The 20590-nt window shown below is 45.7% G+C and overlaps 1 protein-coding gene across 8 annotated transcripts; it reads right to left on the bottom strand.

The window, feature by feature from the left end:
- Nucleotides 1-14: 14 nt before the first annotated feature.
- Nucleotides 15-20155, bottom strand: NCOA5 (nuclear receptor coactivator 5). 8 transcript variants are annotated; one of them, XM_055813517.1, is made up of 10 exons: nucleotides 19946-20076; nucleotides 16307-16493; nucleotides 15644-15751; nucleotides 11591-11657; nucleotides 7784-8161; nucleotides 7403-7518; nucleotides 7149-7275; nucleotides 5001-5200; nucleotides 2705-3028; nucleotides 15-2025 (listed from the first exon to the last, which is right to left on the bottom strand). In XM_055813517.1, exons 2-10 carry the CDS (start codon nucleotides 16467-16469, stop codon nucleotides 1370-1372), a joined length of 2139 nt encoding a protein of 712 aa, XP_055669492.1. In that variant the 5' UTR covers nucleotides 16470-16493; nucleotides 19946-20076; the 3' UTR covers nucleotides 15-1369. The 8 variants fall into 8 exon arrangements, with proteins under 8 accessions (XP_055669492.1, XP_013156669.1, XP_055669493.1 ...); XM_013301215.3 differs by lacking the exon at nucleotides 19946-20076 and adding an exon at nucleotides 19400-19867; XM_055813518.1 differs by lacking the exons at nucleotides 15644-15751; nucleotides 16307-16493 and having other exon boundaries at nucleotides 19946-20155.
- Between the last annotated feature and the right edge of the window lie 435 nt (nucleotides 20156-20590).

Genomic DNA, 20590 nt, shown 5'->3' with positions numbered 1-20590 from the left:
GAAATGCAACAAAACGTTTTTCCTGCCTTTTTATTAGAAAGTAATGTCCTCGTTAACAGCACAGAGAAAGAAAAAAAAAATGTTACAACACAAACCACCTGGGACAAAGAAAATCCTCTGCTCCAAGAACACTGCTTTCTTAGTTTCTTTCGGTTCTCTGCAGGAAGCCTACAGACTCTAAGGTGGCTGTGATTGGGAGGACCACACAGCTACGAGATGTTCTGTGTTCTGGTATCAAAATGTGTTGCTGGTTAAAAACACGGTGAAGAATCACTGCCCGATTTTCCTCTCAACTGTCCACTGCAGCTACCAAAATGTTGAAAAAAATGTGTAAAATTATGGTATTGCATCTTGGCATTGCCTCTCCACCTTAGATGGACAAAACACCAACCAACAGTGAGATGAAGTTTCAGGGAGCAGATGTTCACCACCTGGTAACCGGCTGCAGGTATTCCCAAGGGAGGGCCAGCAGCATATCAGTGTGGCTGCGGCTGAGCTGTTGGGTTGTAGTAACCAACCGTCCCAAAGCAAGATTGTAACAAAAGGAAATTTATATGCCAAATTCGACAGATCAATCTTAATACTGACAACTTGGTGTAGAAAATTGACAGACCATTTGAAATCTCTGCCTTGGCTGGAAGCTCTTGTGTTTCAGATCTGCCACAGTACTCAGACCAAAGCTGCCAGTTTCTGTGAGGTGGGCAAGGTGCAGAGCATTTGTCTGCCTCACTCTGCCAGGACATGACAGTCCAGCTATAGAAGGACCAAATGCACAGTCCTGGGTTACTGAGTAGTGGTCAGGCATGTGTCTCATGAGTTCAGCTGCTAGTGCTACCACTGTACTTTCCAACTGGCTTATATGCCATTAAAAAAAGAAATCCAAAGAAAAATAGTGCCCATTCCAAAAAGGTGGATCTCCAAGAAGGCCCAAGTCAGCGTACCGCTCTGTTCAGCCTCCTATTTCCTCAACACCACTGACCCAAAACTATACTAAGACCATCCACTGAGACCAGACTGCACTGCAATGTGAAGATGCACCAGCTACTGGGAGTAAGGAAAACGCAGAAGGACTGTCACTGCAGCAGCTTCTGGGACTGGACGAAACAACCAATTATCCAAAGTGGCTGTTAGCACATCGTGCCATTAAGAAAAGAAAGTATACTTTTCCAAACACTGCTAACCAGACCGAGGTGAGGAAGGGCAGCACTAGCAACAGTCAGCAGCAATGCCACTGGGGTACACTCTCACCGAAGTGGAGAGGACATGCATATCCAGGGGCATTTGTCCCGTGTCAAGGACAGGAGACTCTTTAAACAGCTATAAGTATGGAATGGCAAAAGGGAAGGGGAAAGGGCCTCACAGCTCAGCTTTAATAGTGTCGTTGGTAGGAACCCATAGGTTGCTGGGCTGAGGACCCTGCTCGCCCCTGGGCCACGGTTTGGCTCACTAGGTGGGAGAGTGCAGGACCACTCTGGATAAGGGTGTCCAAAGCTTTCTGTACACTGGGGTTGTCAAAGTTGATACCAGAAGATACTGGCCTTTGAGCAGGTACGTTGCCAGGCACAGGGAGGCGATTTTGGTGCTGACCATAGAGCGACTGAGCTTGTGGAGGAGCTCCAGGTCTTGGACCTGCATTTCTTGAAGGACCTTGGACAGCAGGAAGCTGCGCGCTTGGAGACTGCAATCTCTGTTGAGCCTGGTTTAAATTTCCAGCACTCATCTGTGCTGACCGGGCCTGACTGCTAGCCATGTTAGCGAAGTTCTGGTTTGGAGTGCCACCTGAAGTGCCCGCAGAGGCTGCAGAACTGCTGTTTGCTACAGCAGCTGCTGCCGCTGCTGCCCCGCTATTGAAGAGACTGAGGATTTTTGCTTGAAGCTCCTGCTGAGGATTAGAAGAGGACACTGGAACAGAAGGAGCAGAGACCAGAGGCTGTGAACCCTGATGAGCCTGAGAGCTTGGAAGGCTGGACTGACTACCCAGAGATGATCCTGAAGGTGCCCCCAAAGACTGTCTTGCCATGGGTGCTGGGAAAGAAAGGAAAGAGGGTTAAAGCTCTGCAAATGCCCTTGAGGGGGCACCTAAAGAAAACTAGTGAAACTGAGTAGGGGTCAGGCATGCGCTTCATAAGTTCAGCTGCTAGCGCTACCACTGCACTTTCCAGGTGGCTTATATGCCATTAGAAAAAGAAATCCAAAGTAAAATAGTGCCTATTCCAAAAGTGTGGGTCTCCAAGAAAGCCCAGTCAGCGTACTGCACTGTTTGGTCCCCTACTCCCTCAAAACCACTGACCCAAAACTATACTAAGACCATACAGGGAGACCAGACTGCACTGCAATGTGAAGATGCACCAGCTACCAAAGACACAAGCACCAATGAACACCCACTCTCTCTGAAAAGGAAAGCTGCACAGCTCTGGGGAACCCAAACCACTCAGCAGAACCGTTGCCCTTCGTGTAGCAGGCAAACCAGTTACAGCAGTCCTGTGGTGTCCCTGAGAGAATCCAGTATAAAAGTTCTTTCATCTGAAAGATGTGAATCACCTCAGGACTCCCAAGGACACGTCCATCTCAATAAAATGAGGCACTCTGTGAGGAAGTTACAGTGCTGGGACTCCTCTGCAATCCCAGGACTGCTCTCCTGTCCCAGCTCAGACGGCCCCCAAACCACATGATTAATAGCCTTGTCTGGGGCTGAGAAACTTACCCTGCAGAGAATCAGTGTTTCCCCTCAGTAACCGCTCCTTCCGGTCTCTCAAGTAATTAATTACTTTATCAGTCTCCTCAGCAGTCAGATAGCGATTGTCTGCCAGCAGGTTCAAGAGAGTCTGAATCCCTGGAGGGTGACCTCCTCTGACACCCTCCTCCGTGGGGGGTGGGCGCTCCCGCTCCTGCAGAACAGCTTCATCTGCCATCTTGGCAGCCTGCCGGGCAATTTCCTCGCGCTCCTTCTCCCGTGACTCAGTTTTGTAGCGCTCGTAATTCCTTGCCACCAGCACCATGGCATCAGCCTGGGGCATGTTGCGGTGTTCTGCACGAGGAAAAGAAACGTTTTAAGTAAACCAAAGCGATGTTAACAGGAGGTGCCTTGCCTCTCGCACACCAGCACATCTCATTCAGCAGGCAGGCACCACTCTGGGATTGCAAGCATAGACTTGGGAAGCTTCCTAGACACAGAGGAACAGCTCAATTTCCTAAGACAACAGAAGCTCAAGGCCATCCCCTAGCAAGGCCATCCTTTTCTTCCACCGCTGAGGGCTCTGAGAAGATACCAAATCAGCCCACAAAATGTCTTTCTTGTCTCTCACCAAAATAAAAGGGAAAGCAGCTCCCTCTACCTCTCACATAAATCCCCTGTGCTCCAAGAAGAGACAGTTCCAGCTATGCTACTGCTAAACCCTTGGACAGGTCCAGAATTTGCCCTCTGAAGGCTGCTAAAGCTTCCCAGAGGGGGACAGTGATGGGAATATTTCTTGGTTCTGTACTGCCAATGCCTTAATACAGCACGTGCTTATGCAGGAGACAGAAAGGAAAGCACTGGCTCAATGTCACATTGCTGCTTATGTTTACTATAATAAGCAGCAATCACATTCCTCCATAATACAATGAATAAAGGTCAATTCCAAAGTAGTTTGGATTTGGGGTTTTTTTTGCAGTTGCCTTTTAAAGTTTTTGAGGACATTATTTCCACCTCACAAAGCGCACACACACAAGCATTCCCCTGAACACAGGCTTAAGTAAGGAGACCAAAAGAGCCTTTACCTTCCAAAAGGTGCCCAAAGCTCTGGGCACTTTTCACATCTGCAGAACTTCAAATCTTGCCACCCTTTTCCTCCTAACGGGGAACTGGGCTTCACTTCAACATGACACTTTGAACAAGGTGTGGAAAGAGTTCCCTGAAACTAACATGAATGGAAAGCTGGCCGCGTGTGGTTCAAATGAGCATATTTCATCTCTAGAAGGAGCTGTGGATGAGCTTATGACTGGGGTTCTTATCAGATCTGATACACTGTTAGATCCAGTAAAGAAGAGAAGCTTTGGTGGGATGATGGAGGAGTTAAGAGTTAAAACCAAGGGCAGTAGAAAGCCCAGGGTAAGTGTGTGTGAGCTGTATTTCTGCAGGAAATGAGGGAAAGGGAACCCTTCTACCACATCTGCATTTCAGTCAGTAAGCACACAAACCCCAGTGACTGCATTCAGAAGTTTACTCTCCCAGATGAACCTCAGAAAAACATTACTCAAGAACACGATAGGGTAGAAATAACCTTTGAAAGCTCAACTGCAGTCAAACAAGCCACCTGTGTAGAAGAAGTGAACAGGCCTATGATCAGAGCAAAAGGCTGCTTTCTGAGATCACATTCTGACAAGACTTTTTAACACCTACATCCACCCCACCCTCACACTCACAACGACCATGTCAACCCTGAGATGGAAAGTAATGCAACAAGTGTAAATGGCGCTAAAAATGTATACCCAATCACTTTACAGTTCTATATTCCCAGTTTCCTGATCAGATCTTTACCTTGACCAAATACACTATCCTTATTCTGTCTTCCTTAAATCACATTTGGTTTTAAAATCTGCCCTGTAATTTGTCACATTCCAAACACACTCTCTTGGAGAGCAAAAAGTGATAAACTGAGGCTGGGCTGGTATTACTCAGAAATCTACCAAGGCAATGCAGTAATTTCTAGAGCTGGGGTTCATGACTCGCCCTGAGATGCAACGGCTGGTGATGTTAGGTGCTGAGAATGCAGCCGAGATTCCCTCTTGGCAGAAATTAGACAATCCTTTTGACAAGGGACAAACAGAGTATTACAGAAGCTTGTAAATAATGATATTCACATTTATGAGATGGTGTCAAGTCATTAATAACTTCTTCTGTCACAGCAAGGATGAACTTTGTCCTGTGCGATTCTGGTTGAAAGACAAGTGTTCTAAGGCAGCACTTTGAGTGGTTCAAAGTGGCCACACAGCTACACAGCCTACTAAGACCTTAGTACCTTGTGGGGTGCCAAACATGATGTTAACAGTGCAAGAGCGGTGAACTTGATGCTGCTGGGTGATGACAATGGCAAAAGGAGACCCTCCTCTGCTCACATCGTCCAGGGCTTGCGTCAGTGACATCTCTGTGTTGAGGAAGATCAGGTCCACTACCATGCCCAGATCCCGCACCTTCCGCCCCACTGACTCCGCGTACTCCCTACCACAAAGCAAAGCCAGCAGTTTAACAAGTCAGTCACATACAGAAACAGAAACCCTGGCACATTCACCCTCTTCATCATCTCAGATTCGCTTTTCTGATGGCTTGCCAAGCTTCATAATGTTTAACAGGACAGTATTAAAGCAATCTCATTACAATAATATAAAAGCTCTTATTTTTTATCTGAATCAGTCATTTCAGTTTAACTGAAACAAATTACAAATCAAGTGTTTGCAAAGGGATTTACACTATTACAAATTTGTTTACACTGAACTCATTACGTGAGGTAATTTATGCTTGCAGAGATTTAAGGGGTACGCAGCAGAGCAGCCAACCTACAGAAGCCGGATACTTGTGTTCCGCTCAGTACCTTAACTGTTCAAACACGCCTTACTCCTTATTGTCTTGCTCTTTCATTCTACTCTTTCATTCATACTGCTCTAACCCAGTATCAACACAGCATCTATGGATCCACTGCTCCTGTAATCTACTGTCCTGCAGACTTCCCATTCCCAGGACAAACCACAGTTTACGTGGCTGAGCTTAAAATTTTCAAGACTTTTTTTTAAGCTTATTCTACTCGGTACCAAAACCGCAATACTGACTGCATATGCATCCTGAGAAATTCAGTCTGTGTGCACCCACACCTTTTGAAAGAGACTCAATTCATTGTCTTTGGATGCAAACATTATAATGGTGACTAAAACTGTTACCCCTTGCCAACTGTCTTTTTCAGGATTCCTTAGATACACAGGATCGTGTATCTAAGTCACTCAGGAGTCATCTTTCAACAGGTCTATAGTAGGTGACATCAATGCTTCAATACCCGAGATTTATTAACATGTTCCAGGTCTTAAGGTCTGTAGCTGTTAGACAAAAACGATTCTTAGGATATTAAGCTGATCTTCTTGCACAAAAAAATTCTCCCTGTACCAAGCACAGTAACTGTTGGTCTATGAGAATATCTTGCAAAGACCACGCGATAAAGAATCTAAAATTTCCTTTTGAGATTTGTTCCAATAAGTAATCAACTCCATTAAAAGCAAACCACAGAAGTTTATTTCTAGTTTCACTGCTTTCCTTGTTCCAATTTCCTGTTCTGTCTTCCACCACGAGATCACACTAGCTCTTTCTGCCTCAGATATTAGCTAAGTTAAATAAAAGTGACTCTTGATCTTTTTTACAAAGGGCTAAGGAGACAGCTTTAAACTTCCCCTCAACAAACATTTTCTTCAGACTCCAAGCCAGATCTATGGTTTGCTGACATATTTGCTAATCTTCAATGAATTTATTTCTAAAGATACAGACATCAGACTGGTGCCATCATTATAACACCTCTCCCACTGTACCAGGCATAGGTGTGTCCCCCTGTTCCCAACACAGTACCCACACTGTTACCTTCAGACTGCCACATGAGATCGCTCTGGTTACTACTCATACAGGCTTTTGATTCTGTTCGTGACTACTTTCAGCAGTGACTTTATATTTCTTGTGCGTTGGATTATGGCAATGACTGGTATCTGGCCTAGTAACCAACCTGACAGGAGCTCTGAAACAAACACCCCCACGACTCTGCCCTGACAACTGCTCTGTACTATTTGCTGGTTGGCACGTATTAGTAAGTTCCGTATCATTCAACCCATGAATAACAAGTACAGGACAATATAACCTGTCATGACAGTAGGCTGATATGAAGAATAGGTAGAAAAGTATCAGGAGAAGTTACAGTGATAAGTGACAAGGAAACGAAAGTAAAGCACACGATACATTTCTCCATCTCATCAACACATACTCCCAGAACAGCAACAGGAGCTGTAGCTTTCTGAGGGCTCTAAAGCCGTGTTCCTCAAGAGGAACCTGAAAGGCAAACGGCCTCAAAGCAGGAATAAGTTTAATTCCATTTTCTTTTACCATGCAATAATAAAACTGGTCAAAACTATTTTCTTACTTTGTCTGTTTATTCACCACTATCACAGAACAATCCACAGGTCTCTCTGCATCAAAACGTCTCTTGATTTCCTCATAGTACTGACGGTACAGCTCCTCTCGGCGCCGCTCCTCGCGCTTCACACGGTCTGAAAGCATGCCACAGGGAAGGAACAAAGAATGCCCTTTGTATCTGCTCGAAGTGCCACAGACGCAATGCAGGCATCTCCTCTGGGAGGATGTGGATCTGCCCATTAAAACATTACAGGTACTCACCTTCTGAATTCACCGGTGCTCTATCAAAATGCTCTTTATAACGGTCATAGTAAGAGTCATCCTTCCGCCGATAGTAGTCTTCCAGGCGAAGGTAACGGTCATAAGCTTCATCTCGTCTGCAACATTTACAAAAACAGCAAGGATTTCTGTGCTCCAGTACAATCTCAGGCAGTAACTTTGGCCAACGCATCACACACTGACCTTCCTCAAGTTTAATTTCTGAAGTACCCACCTGCTCCCCGTGAGACACAAAGCAGGCACCCAACTGTCCCCAGCCAGACCAATTTCCGTGTCTTAAAAGCCTGACACCACCCAAACCAGTACAGCCATTGAGGCAGGAATGCCATAAAAACACATCGGCAAATACAGTCCCATGATTACCTGTACAAAGGGTCCCGAGGGTCTCTCATATCCCGTGGATCTCTCATATCCCGTGGATCCCTCACATCTCGTGGATTTCTCATATCCCGTGGATCCCTGTATCGATCATACAGCGGCTCCCGTGGGTCACGAAGATCTCTAACATCACGGGGGTCCCGCAAGTCTCTTGGATCCCTGATATCCCGTGGGTCTCGCAGGTCCCGTGGGTCCCTGTGATCTCTGGCATCACGCATGTCTCTGGCTCGAATGTCTCGAGTGTCTCTGGAATCTCGCCCATTTCTACCATCCCTGCCATCTCTGGGGTCTCTCCGTGGGCTCCCCCGAAGCGGGGAGCGGTCACGTCTGGCATCTCGGCCATCCCCGTAAGTGTATGGCTCTCTGAGGAAAACACCAGGGAAATTCCATTAGACTGCTAACGGCACAAGCACAGTTACCCCCAGATCTCTTACCTGAGGTGCCACAGCGGCCCTTCTCTCAGCAGCTGACTCCTCCCTCCTATCCCAAAACAGCAAGAATTGCCCATAAAACATATTTGTTGAAGCAGCCTGGAGAAGCTTCTTAACTCTAACGTTTATCATAGCCAAACAAGACCCAGAAAGCTCCTTAATGGAGCATCACTAAAAGTGTAGAGCACCTGTGGAAGAAGCGAACAGGCACCTCAGAAACGACCATTTCAAGGCCTCCAATGTCAGCACAGATCATCTATCAAACATGTTTTTGCAAATCCTTTGAGACAATTCAAGGTGTTGTAGCCTAATACCCACAAATATGCAATAGCCAGGAGCATTCAAGGGATCCATTAAATTCGTTAGTCAATGACAGCAGAATACCTGAAATAATTTGTTATTTGCACATGATTAAAAAAGGAGCTTGTTGTGACCAAAGACACTGTAGGTTCCACGTTGTGCTTGGGTTTGTGCTGCTAGTAGAAAGCAACGATAGTTACCACTGTGTCCTGGATTTGAAGGCATAGTTTCCATAGAAAGACAGTCTTATGTTTATGATGCCCCACATTAAGAGGGTACTAAACCCAACCACCACTGCATCCTCAGCAGCAATAGGCTTCTCTGTCATATCTGAATGATCCGTCTCATTCAGACCTTGTACTGCAACATCTTCAGAGTGAAGGAAGAATAACGTTCCAGTCTTTGTCTTTTCCCAGAACAGTAGGGTTTTTTCCAGGTCATATTTTCTTTTCCAGAAAAAAAAAACTTAATTCACTGTAGTCTAAGCCAAACAAAAAAAAATCTTGCAGAGAAACTAGTGAGCTTCACGTGTTCAGCATAGTCTTTCCCCAAGATACTGACAAACATCAGGAAAAAAACCCGGCTTTTTGAATCTTTTTATTTCCAAAACTTGACAGACTTTTGAGTTCTCTACCAGTCTAATCTAGTTTACGAAAGACAATCAGAACACAAGTCTGCTTCCACTACAGAGAGAACAGTGGGAGCAGCAAGTCAGATGTGCCCAAGTCCAGGGTCAGGTAGGGCAGACAGTAACCAGACGGATGTGCAGTCTGCAATGGACTTCAGTGGTTAGACACCCAGCTGTGCTGGGGGACACACAGGAGCACTGGCATTCTCTATTTTTATGTCAGATACAAAATAGATCTTGGGACAAACTACAGAGTTTCCATCAAGAGCATATATAGCCTCCTCCTGTAAAAGAAACACTGTATTTGCACACAAACAAGGGTAAACTCCCTCAGCCTCTGGGACACACAAATCTGCTTTTTGTGATCTGTATGGAAACCACATCCCATGAAAGACAAGTCATCACCCCCTTCCCCCCAACCTACAATGAACGATGGCAGAAGCTCAGGGGAAACGTCTGATTTGCTCTAATAGGTATTGAGTAACTGATCTCTCTGTAGCTGTAGGACTATATAGCAAAACAGCCAGATGCAGTGTAATTGTTTGGTATATGACATTTATTCCAGCTGGTGTTGGGGGTGACCAGAACAGGCCACATTCATTATCCGCAGAGACAAAAGATGCAGAATGAACAATGCACAACTGCAACAGAAGTAAAGACGTGGCGCGGGTCCTCTCTGCTCTTGCACCTGCATTGCTGCCCCGCTGCTTGTGGAGAGGCAGCAGCACGAAGGCACAGCAGCCTTCTGCTTCCACGCCTCTCGCCACAGTCCAGCTCTTGCAGCATCAGCATCGCTGCCCACATCTGCTCGGGACTCAGTAGCGCTGGCCCAGCACCGTCACCTGTGGCGCAGTGTGGGACTCTACACACTGGCATCAGCAGCTGTCTTTCACAGGCCTGCAGCATGGTCCAGAGTCTGTTATCCACAGCCGTGCCCAGGACTCGATGCCCATGACCTCATTCCCACCTGCACCCACGGTGCTGCTTGGGAGCTGGTGCTAGTGACATGGGATGGCTGCAGCATCTGCAGTGCCAGCTGGGATCCAGTGCCTGTCACAGCGGCACCAAAGCCTTCGGCAGCTGTGGAGTCAGTCCAGCACCACAGCACTGCTGCCCGTGGCCGATGCCCCTCCAGTGCTCCTTAGGGCAAGTGACACTGGCACCTGTTCTTGCATCCATGCAGGATGACACAGGACCCAATGCCCATGGTGCCTGCCTCTCACGCCCACAGTGCTGCCCAGCACCTTCAGCCTTATGTACCTGCAGTGCCACTGAGGCCAAAGACACGGCACCAGTGCCTGCTGCCCACGTACTTGCAGTATTCTTGGGATCCTCATGTCAGCACCAAGCATGCCTGCCAGAGCCCAGGCCCAAGGCTTGCCACATCTGTAACATGAACTCCCAGCTGTGTGCCCAAAGCATTCCCTGGGCCTGATACCTACACACTGGCCTCTGCAAGTGCATCTGGCCCTATGCAGGGTAAGTGCAACACATGCAAAAGACCTAGATGGTGCCAAGAATTGCAGCTACTCATTCTCCCTTTTTTTGGTGGTAGATGTCTTGCTAGTGACTTTTCCCTCATTTTTGGTGATACAACAGGTCAGTAGTAGAGCACACCAGACACGTGAGAGCTTGATTACCTCAGAGTCCAACAAGCAACACTCCTTTGTATGGAAAGCTTTAGAGTACAGGCATAGATGATGCACACCTTATACCAAACTATAACCGCAGCATGCCTTTGTGTGCTCCCTAGTAACACCATGGAAAGGAAACTGAAGTCATCCTCCTGTGACAGGACAGTCCATGTGTTCTCCACTTGCCTGTGACTTCACACACAGAGGACGTGCAGGAGCTGCACACGCTGTGCCTGCCAAGGGGTGGGAAACCAGGAGAGGCTGCACAGAAGGGGACCGGTTCCAGGTACTGACAGAGCAAGCACACATGCAGACGGGACAGTGCAACAGAGACGTGTGTGCTGTCTTGTGCTTCGCTCACTTGCTCTTTTCCAGTCTCGTTTCAGCACTGGAAGCTTTTGACATCAGAGGACACAAGATCCCGAAGTCCTCTGCAGCACAGCACTGGGAACGCTGCAGCCCCTCAGCATTCTCTAGGTGGGCCTTGGCTTCTATATTTGAGGCAGGAGCAGACATCAAGTGTATTCTTCCTCACAAGTCTCTTACAACCTGTGCTGCAAAACAATGCCTAGCTGTAGTAACAGCAGCAGACACGAGGTTTCCCTTGTGCCGCCTGGGATGTCAGCGCCAGAAGGGCTCTTAGAGGTGGAGCAGTCACATCCTGACTGTCTTGCTTGAGCATCTCCGTTTGGGGAGGTGGCAGTAGGGAAGAGACACAGACATTTAGCACAGGCCACTGGGCTCATGCCCTAAAAAGCCTGACCTTCCTAGTATAACTCACTGCTTCCAGGTACTTTACCTTCGTGCCGGACTGGACCTTGATGAAGCCTTATTCATATTTCTTCTTTCCACTGCTTTATTAATATCTGTAAAGAATAATCAACCCATCTGTTCAATGCTATGGAACAAAAAAAAGATCATCAGCACAATTCAAATGAAAGCAACTTAAGCTCAACAACATCCAGATGGTGCAAGAAAATCCATTCAGCAGAGAGACATTGTCACTTTGACAATTTTTTTATTAAGTTTAGATAGTACAATGTAATGAAATTTTCATGGATTTCTCTCACTTCAAAATAGGGTGGACAGCTTGGGAGAAGTTTTAACCTTTTACATTCAGGCCTACATCCAGACTCTTCATTCCATAAGAGAACCTCTTTCTTCTGCAGTCTATGAGCAAGCAGAAAGCGACTCATGGACTCTAGGAGAAAAAGCAGAGTCTGAAAACCTCCGAGAAAGGAAACTTATGGCCAGCACAGTCTTAAGTTCACAGCCAGTCCTGTTCAATGGAGCATGCCGCTACCCTTGTTGAAAATAATCCAAGGGTTCTCAAGTGGCACATGCAACTGCCTTCCAATGGACTGCTGCAGCTTTAAGTTGTACAGCCTCCACCACTGAGGAAATGGGATCCAAGAGGCCTGAAGCACCAGCTCCTTATGCAGTCAACATGGTGCATTCAAAACACCACTGTTAACATGATGCAAACTGATGCAACAGATCAGAAATTTGAAAATTGGTTGGCTTCTGAGCATCTCCATGAAAAACACCATGAAGTGAAATACAAAGAAGTAAGAGAGCTGAAGAAACAGTCTTGTCCTCAACCAGAAAAAGCGAAGTTGCCCAGAACTGGCAGGGACCCATATTGTTCTACTGTGAAGAAACAAAGCCTTCCGTAACAGCTGATTGAAGATGAAATAATGTACTGGAGGGGGGCAAGAACAAACAGAAATGACTTCGGATGTTTTACTCTGAGCGCCTTTTAAGGAAAGAACAAAAAAACCTTGGGTCCTATCTGCTCCCTGAGAATCTATCAACAATTAAGATTTCTTATTAGTTATTTACATTAATTAATTTCAGAGCTCCTGCAAGAGAGTAAACATGCCACAACATCTTTAGGCAGATTCAAGTCTTAACATCTTCTGTAACTTCCCAAGCTACTCTTCATTACTTTCAAGAATAAAATTAGAATTAAGAGATGAGTTCTAATTTTCGTTCTTGTTGTCAATCACAAAGCAGCATGTTCTCTATTTGTGGGGGGAGAGAAGCAAGTGCAATCTGAACATTAACTACAAATGCAGCACAACAACATTCACAGGACCACAAAGCAGTCTCCCCAGGACCAAATGCAGCTGCATTGTCTACTGTCACAAACTAAATTTGATGGACATTTATTCCCTACATAGTTTTACTCATTGAAGATATGAAAACACTTCTATGCATTTGTGGAAGAATTAGTGTAATGTAACACTGGAGTTAAAGTCTCCCAAAGCCTTTTACTTTGTGTTATTAGCAATTATATTTAATACTCAGACTGTGTAACTGAAGCAACTGTTCTCCTTGCATTTATTTTTTAGTTAAGAATTTTTTCCCCCTTAAAGTGTTATCTTTAAGCAAGACACTACCTGCTTTCTTTGGTTTAAGATTTTTTTATTTTCTGTTTTAAGATGTCATTGCAGAAACCTATTACGATTTTTACACTCAATACCATACACTTCTTTCAAATAAAAAAATGTATTTAAATCTGAACAAAAATATTTTAATAGAAGAAAAAACACCTTTGACAGGGATCCTTCTCTTGTGCAAAATGAACAGATTTACCAACATTTTATTTAATGCCAACAGCATTTACAGGTTAAGTATTTGAACACTGACAAACCTTCCGAGAAAAAAAAAAAAAAGTGTCTTCTGTCCCATAGGATTTTGAGATGACAGGGCCACTACAATCATACAGTGTAACCTGAATAAACACAGGCGACAAGTTTCTTGAATCACATTCCTACGTCAAGTGCAGCAGTGGCCTTGAACTAGAGCTTATCTTTTAGCAAAACATCCAATTCCAATTTTAAAGTCTTCAGAGCACAGAAACCACCAAAGCTCCAATAATTTATTCCACCAATGAAATACTTTGCTTTTAAAGAAAACTATTTCCGTTTAACAACTTATCACACCTATGCCTACTAGATTATAACTCACTTCCAGTTCTGCCTGTAACACACAGATCACATCACTACTTTATCTTGAGGCTTTTGCTAGGGCTTGTTCTTCAACTCTTTAAGCCTTCTTCAGGTTTTTCTGAGGCTTCTCCAATTTAATATTATCCTTTTTGAACCAGGCATACCAGAACTGAACACAGCATTCCAGCAGCAAAAATCCGCAGGCACCATAACCTCCCTACTTACAAATCTGTGTTTTGCACAGCTACGGATGACAAAAGCACTCTTGCTGGGTGCAAATCTTCCCTTTTGGCTTTACTGAAAGCTCAGTTCTGCCTGCATCCAGTTAGGAAGAAGTGCGGATCATTTCACCATCAGTGACTCAACCTTCATTATTTCATTGTCTTTTTAAAACATGATTGTGTGTTTTCTTTCCAAGTCACTTATAAAAACACTGTATGGACAGGAATCAATTTTTCCAGAACACCATTCAAAGCACTGAGCAATTCCATCTATGTTACACTGAGATTCATCTGAAATCCATTTAACCTCACGTTGGTTTTAACTGTTCTAGTTTCTTAATCGAATCAAACATCTTACAGGAGTCTTTTACATCAACACTGCTACTTGCAGCCATAAAGCTTGCAGCATCATAAGAATAAGCTAGTGTGACAGGATTTATTTGGATTGGCACTAATTAATTCCCTTCTCACTGAGTGTCAGGTAAAAGAATCCCTTTGTCATCAGGGGCTGATGCCAGGCTCATCCCATTTATGCTGCCTGTTGGCACGTTGCAGTGCTCTGCTAGGTCCCTGGAAACTCCCTCATTTTCCAAGGCTTGTGGAAAACCAACATTAATAGCCTAGGCAGATCTTCATTTCACCGAGCCTCATATATGTTAGATTTAATTTGTTGGGGTTTTTTTCTTTTATTTTGAGAGGTCTAGTTTTGGTAGCTGCCGTTTTACCTTTTTTATTTTGCTACTGAAATGGAAATTATATTAAAACCACCTTCTGCCTCTTCAAAAACAGACAGCAGAAACATTAACTGAAGACTAGGTAGTCCTTTCCAGTTAGAAACTTTATCGATAATTTCCAGACAGTGACACCTTAGCTTCTAAAACAGCCACAGTTGCCCCTATTTAAGCTTCTAGACTTGGACAATGCTGGCCATAATTTCTTCTTGTATCCTTCTACCCTGTCTATTTGCCTTCACCTCCATCCTCAGGTTCACATTTGTTACTGTACACACACCTTCCCACACATTATTATTTATTGCTCCTTTCATTCCTTTCTAAGTCAAACTGGCTTTCTTCAAATTAGTATAGGCTTACTTCAAAAGTATTTTTTTTGCTTGCATTTAATAGATTAGATTTCTAACCATTCATTTCTGTTTAAGTTTGCTCCCAGCATATTTAGCAGAATTATTTTCATCTTTATTAAAATGGCCTTTTTAAAGCACCTCATATTTATAGCACTACTTACAGACTGATTTCACATGTGCAAAAAAATCCAATTACTCATCTAACAAGCTGGTAAGTGCTGCGACCAATTGCTCCGAGTCTGTCAAGATGAAGCCCAATATTGGTTTACAAATGTTTTTAAAACTATGTGCATGAAGTTTCAATGACTGCTTTCTAGGGCTTACATGTTGAACAGTTTCTTAAACGTGATAATAGAGCTTTTCAAATACTAACACATAAAAATAAGCTCAAAGTAAGATCTAGGTAGTAACATGAACCACACAGCACTTACAACAATTAACTCTGAAGGTAAATACATACCTAGTAAAAGTGATTTCAGACTAACGCCAGGCAAGTTTCACATAGTGATCTTTCCAGAGAGCTTTAAAACAAAAGCACTCTTTCCACCAGAATGCATGCTGGGGTCAGTAGGAGAGCACAGATCAGTTTTCCTTACCTAATCTATACCCTTTATAAAGGCGACCCTTCTCACCGTCCAGAGCGGCCTGGACATCTTCTAGACGGTCATACTGCACGAACCCATAGCCATGGTACATGCTGAGGGCTGGAAAAGTTAACAGCAGGGCAAGACCAGTTACAACTAAGGGACAGTACTAACCCACACCCAGGCCATCACGTAACCCCACCAGATGAACAAGCAAAGGGGCTCTACCCAGAAACAACTATGCAAATTTCCTGGAAAAAGCAAATCTCCCAGGATCAAAAAGCAGAGCTTAAAGGCTCTGAAATATATTTTGTAGATCAACTTCCCTCTGAACAAGGCAGTGACCAAAATACAGCCCATGAAGTGACCAAGATTTAATTAAGAGACTATGAAGTCACTTGAAAGTATTGTAACATCACACTGCAACCCCAGAAGCTTAATACAGCTAATATGTACACTTAATATAGCTAATATGTACGCATTACATTTCAGCTGTACTGAAGGAATCACTTTTTCAGAGAAAATGCAGGCAGAGAAAATTATCATTAAAAGGTCACTTTTCAGTAACAGCATTAGTCACTCCTCTCATCATCATCAAATAGCATTTGACAAGCATGAAAGTGATATTTCTCACTGAATTCCCAGCCACAAAAAGGCATAAGATAATATACTAACCCCTGATTTTGCCATATTTTGAAAATATCTCTTCCATTTCTTCACGAGTCATATGGTCTGTGGGCAAATTGCCGACAAAAAGTCTTCTCTCTAAATCCTGAGGATTGGTGCTGTTAGTGAAGTCGCTCTGTTTGATGCTATTGCTCTTGCGTCCTCGAGCCATTTTGCTTTCGTTCCAAATCCAACTCTTCGCAAAAAAGAAAAACGGCCATGCATATAATTTCAATCCATGACATTAAAATTAAACTGGAACAAGATTAAACTTAACAGCTTTGCAGACTACAAGCCAACTGGGTCTGCTTGATGTAAACTTCACTCCAGAGAAATCTTAACACAAGGAATACAGAAGTCTGGTAAAAATGTATACCGCAGCATTTTGGTTGAGCTTTTCGGTAATACAGAAAGGTAGCAAACCTAATTATTCTGCAGATAAGTTTTAATGGTTTAACTCCAAACTAAGATACAAATAAAACTCATTTTCCACTAAAACGTCTTAACTTTAAGCTTTTCAATACACCCATTGCTGTCATATCTATTTCTTCAGTCCACTGGTAGAATGTTGAAGTTTATGCAATATTTTAATAAGTGGAAAGGAAACACTTATTGCAACATTGCATAACAGGACCCAAATATTTCAATACCGCTTTGAATAAGACATCAGAAGTACTCTTTAAATGCTCTTAAGTGACCACACTTGGATCACTTCACTAAATGTGAAATCTTAGCTTTCCAACACCCAGAGAACAGTTTCTCACGCATATCCCTATTAAACAGCATATCCTTGTCAGCTCCCACAGAAGGCGGGTCCACAGCTGGGAATTTAACCACCCCCACGTAAACTGTACTGCTACCTCATCTCTCCCAGCAGGGCAAAAGTATACTTTGTTAACCCATACTATCACAGACAAACCTGGAGCAGTCAGCAACATTCACTGCACAAACTTACCCAAAGAATTACAGCAAAAACAGCCAACAAACAAAAACCCCACATAAACTCTACCAAACTAACAAAAAACCCTACCAAACCCCACCCAGGATTCATACTTCCTGCTTTAAAAGTCACTGTTACATAAAGCTTAAAAAAATGGAAACCACTGAAACTGTCACAATGAACTTGAAAGTTTGAAAACTATTTAATAAAGTTGTCATACTTCATTCTGCATTCCTGTAGGTGAATGTTTAGGGAGTTTGCTGTATATAACATGCAAGAAACCTGGGAAAAGAAAGCTGATGAAATCTAGTACATCAACAGAAACTTCTAGGGTTAATCACAAATGTTGACAACCAAACTCCTCCCTAACAGTAACCTACATGCATTACAATTTAAAAGTAGTCTCCAAATAAACAAGTCAAATGTCCAAAAATAATTTTACATAAATACTTTTAAAACACTTAAAAGGCATGAAAAAATACATATACTCTAGCTTTGAGATGTAAAATTTGGGGTTTTTTTTGGGGGGGGTGGGTTTTTTTTGGGTTGGTTTGGGTTTTTTGTTTTTGTTTGGGTGGTTTTTGGGGTTTTTTTGTTGTTGGGTTTTGGGTTTGGGTGTCTTTTTTGGTTTTGGTTTTTTTTTGGGGGGGGGGGGCGTTGTTTGGTTTTTTTTAAGTGATACAAATGTCAAGTTCATTGATCTTATCCTTTTAGGAAACCCTGCAGGAACAGGAGGCAGAGAACACCTAGACTAATACTTTTCAAAATGAGCTGAACTGCCAGAACAGGGAGGAGGAAAAAAACCCACAACACCCAAACCAAAATCAAACAAAAAAGTAATTTCTTCTACCATGTTTGCCTCAATCCTCCTGTAAGTTCATACACACAGACACACAGTTATTACCTTCCCTATTGGAAGTACAAAAACCCATCCCATTTTTCTGCATGGAAGCACTAGATTTCTACTCTACTACTGTACAGCTCAAGCTCTCAACAGCCGAGGGGAAAGTATCCCAAGATGTTTAAGTGGCTACAAAACATGGAAAGACCCATCCAGTCCAAGTTCCCATTCAGAGCAAGGCGATGCCCAAGTTAGATCCAGCTGTCCTGGCACTACCAGGGATGGGGACACAGAGCACCTGCAACGACCTGCTCAGGCAGCACAACTGTATGTATGGTCTCAGCATGTCATGTACACACACAACAAACAGGCGTCGACAAGATTCATAACTTGCTGGTGGGACGTTTCACTTTCAATATAAAAGTCAGTAAGAAATTCCCTTTTCTTTTTCTTAAGGGTGGGGATAGTAGGGGGTGGCTGGGGAAGAGGGTGCAAGAGCTTTCCATGTGAAGAGAAACAGGGAGATATTTTTCCACTTGCAGGTCACTTTCAAAACAAAGCAATAAATCCCAAACACTCAGATGGGTTGGATTACTGGAGAACTTTCATATAAGAGCATTTACTGCCTCTTACCATCTTCTACTTGGTAGATTACATAGTTAAGGGCCATTTAGTAATCACAAGACCAGAATAAACGAATGGTGTCCCAGCTTTAGGCACACTACACCAGTGAATGACTAATTTCCACATTAAGTCTTTTTCTATGAATGCAGCCAGAGAGCCCAACTACACACCAGGGCAGCTTCAAGGTGCCAATCCCCCACGCAGAAACCAGCTGCCAGACTGGGCAGATTGCTAGAATAGGACAGCCCATGTCAACTCACACGCCAATCAATCCTCTCAAAGTTAGTGAAAGTCATTTTTCCCTTGAAATCTTATATTTAAAATCAAAGTTGTTAATTAATAGCACTACAGCTTCAGAAAGCAAGACATAGCTTAAATGGAATACTGAAACTAACTCGACACATGCGACACATGACACAGAAGTCTGCAAGAAGTTCTTGAGCAAGGCAGGAAAGATACAGCCAGCCACCACTGAAAGGAACGGTGCTGAGGAGCAATAAGCTTCCCACCCGCACCGGGTCTCAGGACATAAGAGCCCAGCTCTGCCAGGCTCACCACACTCCCAGAAGCCAGGCCCGGGCCAGGGAGGCCGTTCTCGAGCAGCACTAGCACCTGCTCACCTCGGTCCCCCACGCCCTAGACAGCAGGCAGATGCAGAGCTGCCCAGAGAAAATGTTAACACGGAAAACGCTTTCACCTTCCTCCCCGAGGGTGCTGCTGCTGCTGCGAGAACGCGAGGCAGGTTACCCAAAGCACGGCTGTCGGGGCCCTTATAACCCGCCTAGGCCAGCGCCTTTGTGGCTTCCTCGAGCAGCAGCGAGGAGAGCCGCATGCCCGACGCTTGGCTGGCGGCTGCAGCTCTCACGCCAGGCTGCAGGTGCTCCCCGCGGCCGCGCTCCCCGCCACAGCGAAATCACCCGCTGCAGTGCTCGGCTGCGGACCCGGCGCCTTCAGCTCCGTTAGCCCCACGTACCGACCGGCCCCAGGTCGCCGCGGGAAGCAGCATGCCGCCCCCGCGGGGGGGCTCCAGCGAGCCCTCGCTCCCCGCCGCCGCCTGCCGGAAGCGCCGGGCGGTGAGGCGGAGGCGCGGCCCACTCGCAGGCCGCGGGGCACGCCTGGCCCAGCGTAGCAGCCGGGAAGGACTCAGCCCTCCGCGAGGGTTGCTGTAGCACTCTTTGATTCGAACGCTCCGCGTAAAGCCGCGCCAGAGCCGCGAGGCCCCGCCGCCAGCCCGCAGACTTACCGCCGCGCCGGGCCCGGTCCACCTTCGGCCGCCGCCCGCCAGGACAAAGGCGCCAACCGCCGCTGCCGCACGGCGCCGTCGCAAAGCGGAGGGGAAGCGCTGTTGGAGTAGCGACGCGTCGCGCTTTACGGCACGACACGCTGACGTACCGCCCGTCGCCTTGTCTGCCGAGGCATGGGCCCGGCTCACGGGGCTGTACGCCTCGCCTGGATCCCGGCATGCCCCGCGAGCCGCCGCCGCGCGGCAGGCTGGGACTTGCAGTCCCGCGGAGGACAGCCGGGCGAGCCGCTGGGGGGCGCCAGCACGCCCCGCGCGGGGCGGGGCACACCACGGCACGGGGGCGGAGACCCGGGGACCGGGGACGCGGGGACCAGGACCTGGCCGGGGAATCGGGGCCGCGGAGGGGAACAGGGACCCGGGGTCGGGGTAGGGAATGGGGACCACGGGGAGAAATGGGAAGTGCTTGCAGCCCGGAGCCGCACATGCATCCTTCTGTGCAGCCAGTGCACCGGGATGTGGGGGCTTCCCAGGCCGGGCCCGCGGGAGCCAGGCCCAGAAATCCCCTCCCCGCCGTCGCCTGCTGGCCCCTGCACATGCGGCTCCCCCGGGACCCTTCGTGCCCTTGAGTGAGTCAGTTTTGGGAAG

This window comes from Falco peregrinus, chromosome 9 (assembly GCF_023634155.1).
Source record: "Falco peregrinus isolate bFalPer1 chromosome 9, bFalPer1.pri, whole genome shotgun sequence".
In the NCBI taxonomy this organism is placed as follows: domain Eukaryota; kingdom Metazoa; phylum Chordata; class Aves; order Falconiformes; family Falconidae; genus Falco; species Falco peregrinus.
The sequence above is the reverse complement of the archived record's forward strand: the minus strand, read 5'-3'. Positions and strand labels throughout refer to the sequence as shown.

Bases quoted from the DNA above. Each gene is read 5' to 3' on its own strand.
- NCOA5 (XM_055813517.1), bottom strand. From the start codon at position 16,469: ATGGCTCGAGGACGCAAGAGCAATAGCATCAAACAGAGCGACTTCACT. The intron at 8,162-11,590 runs GTAAAGTACCTG...TGTTTTCCTCAG, and splicing joins AGGTCCAGTCCGGCACGAAG to AGAGCCATACACTTACGGGG. The intron at 2,026-2,704 runs GTAAGTTTCTCA...TTTCTTTCCCAG, and splicing joins AAACACTGATTCTCTGCAGG to CACCCATGGCAAGACAGTCT.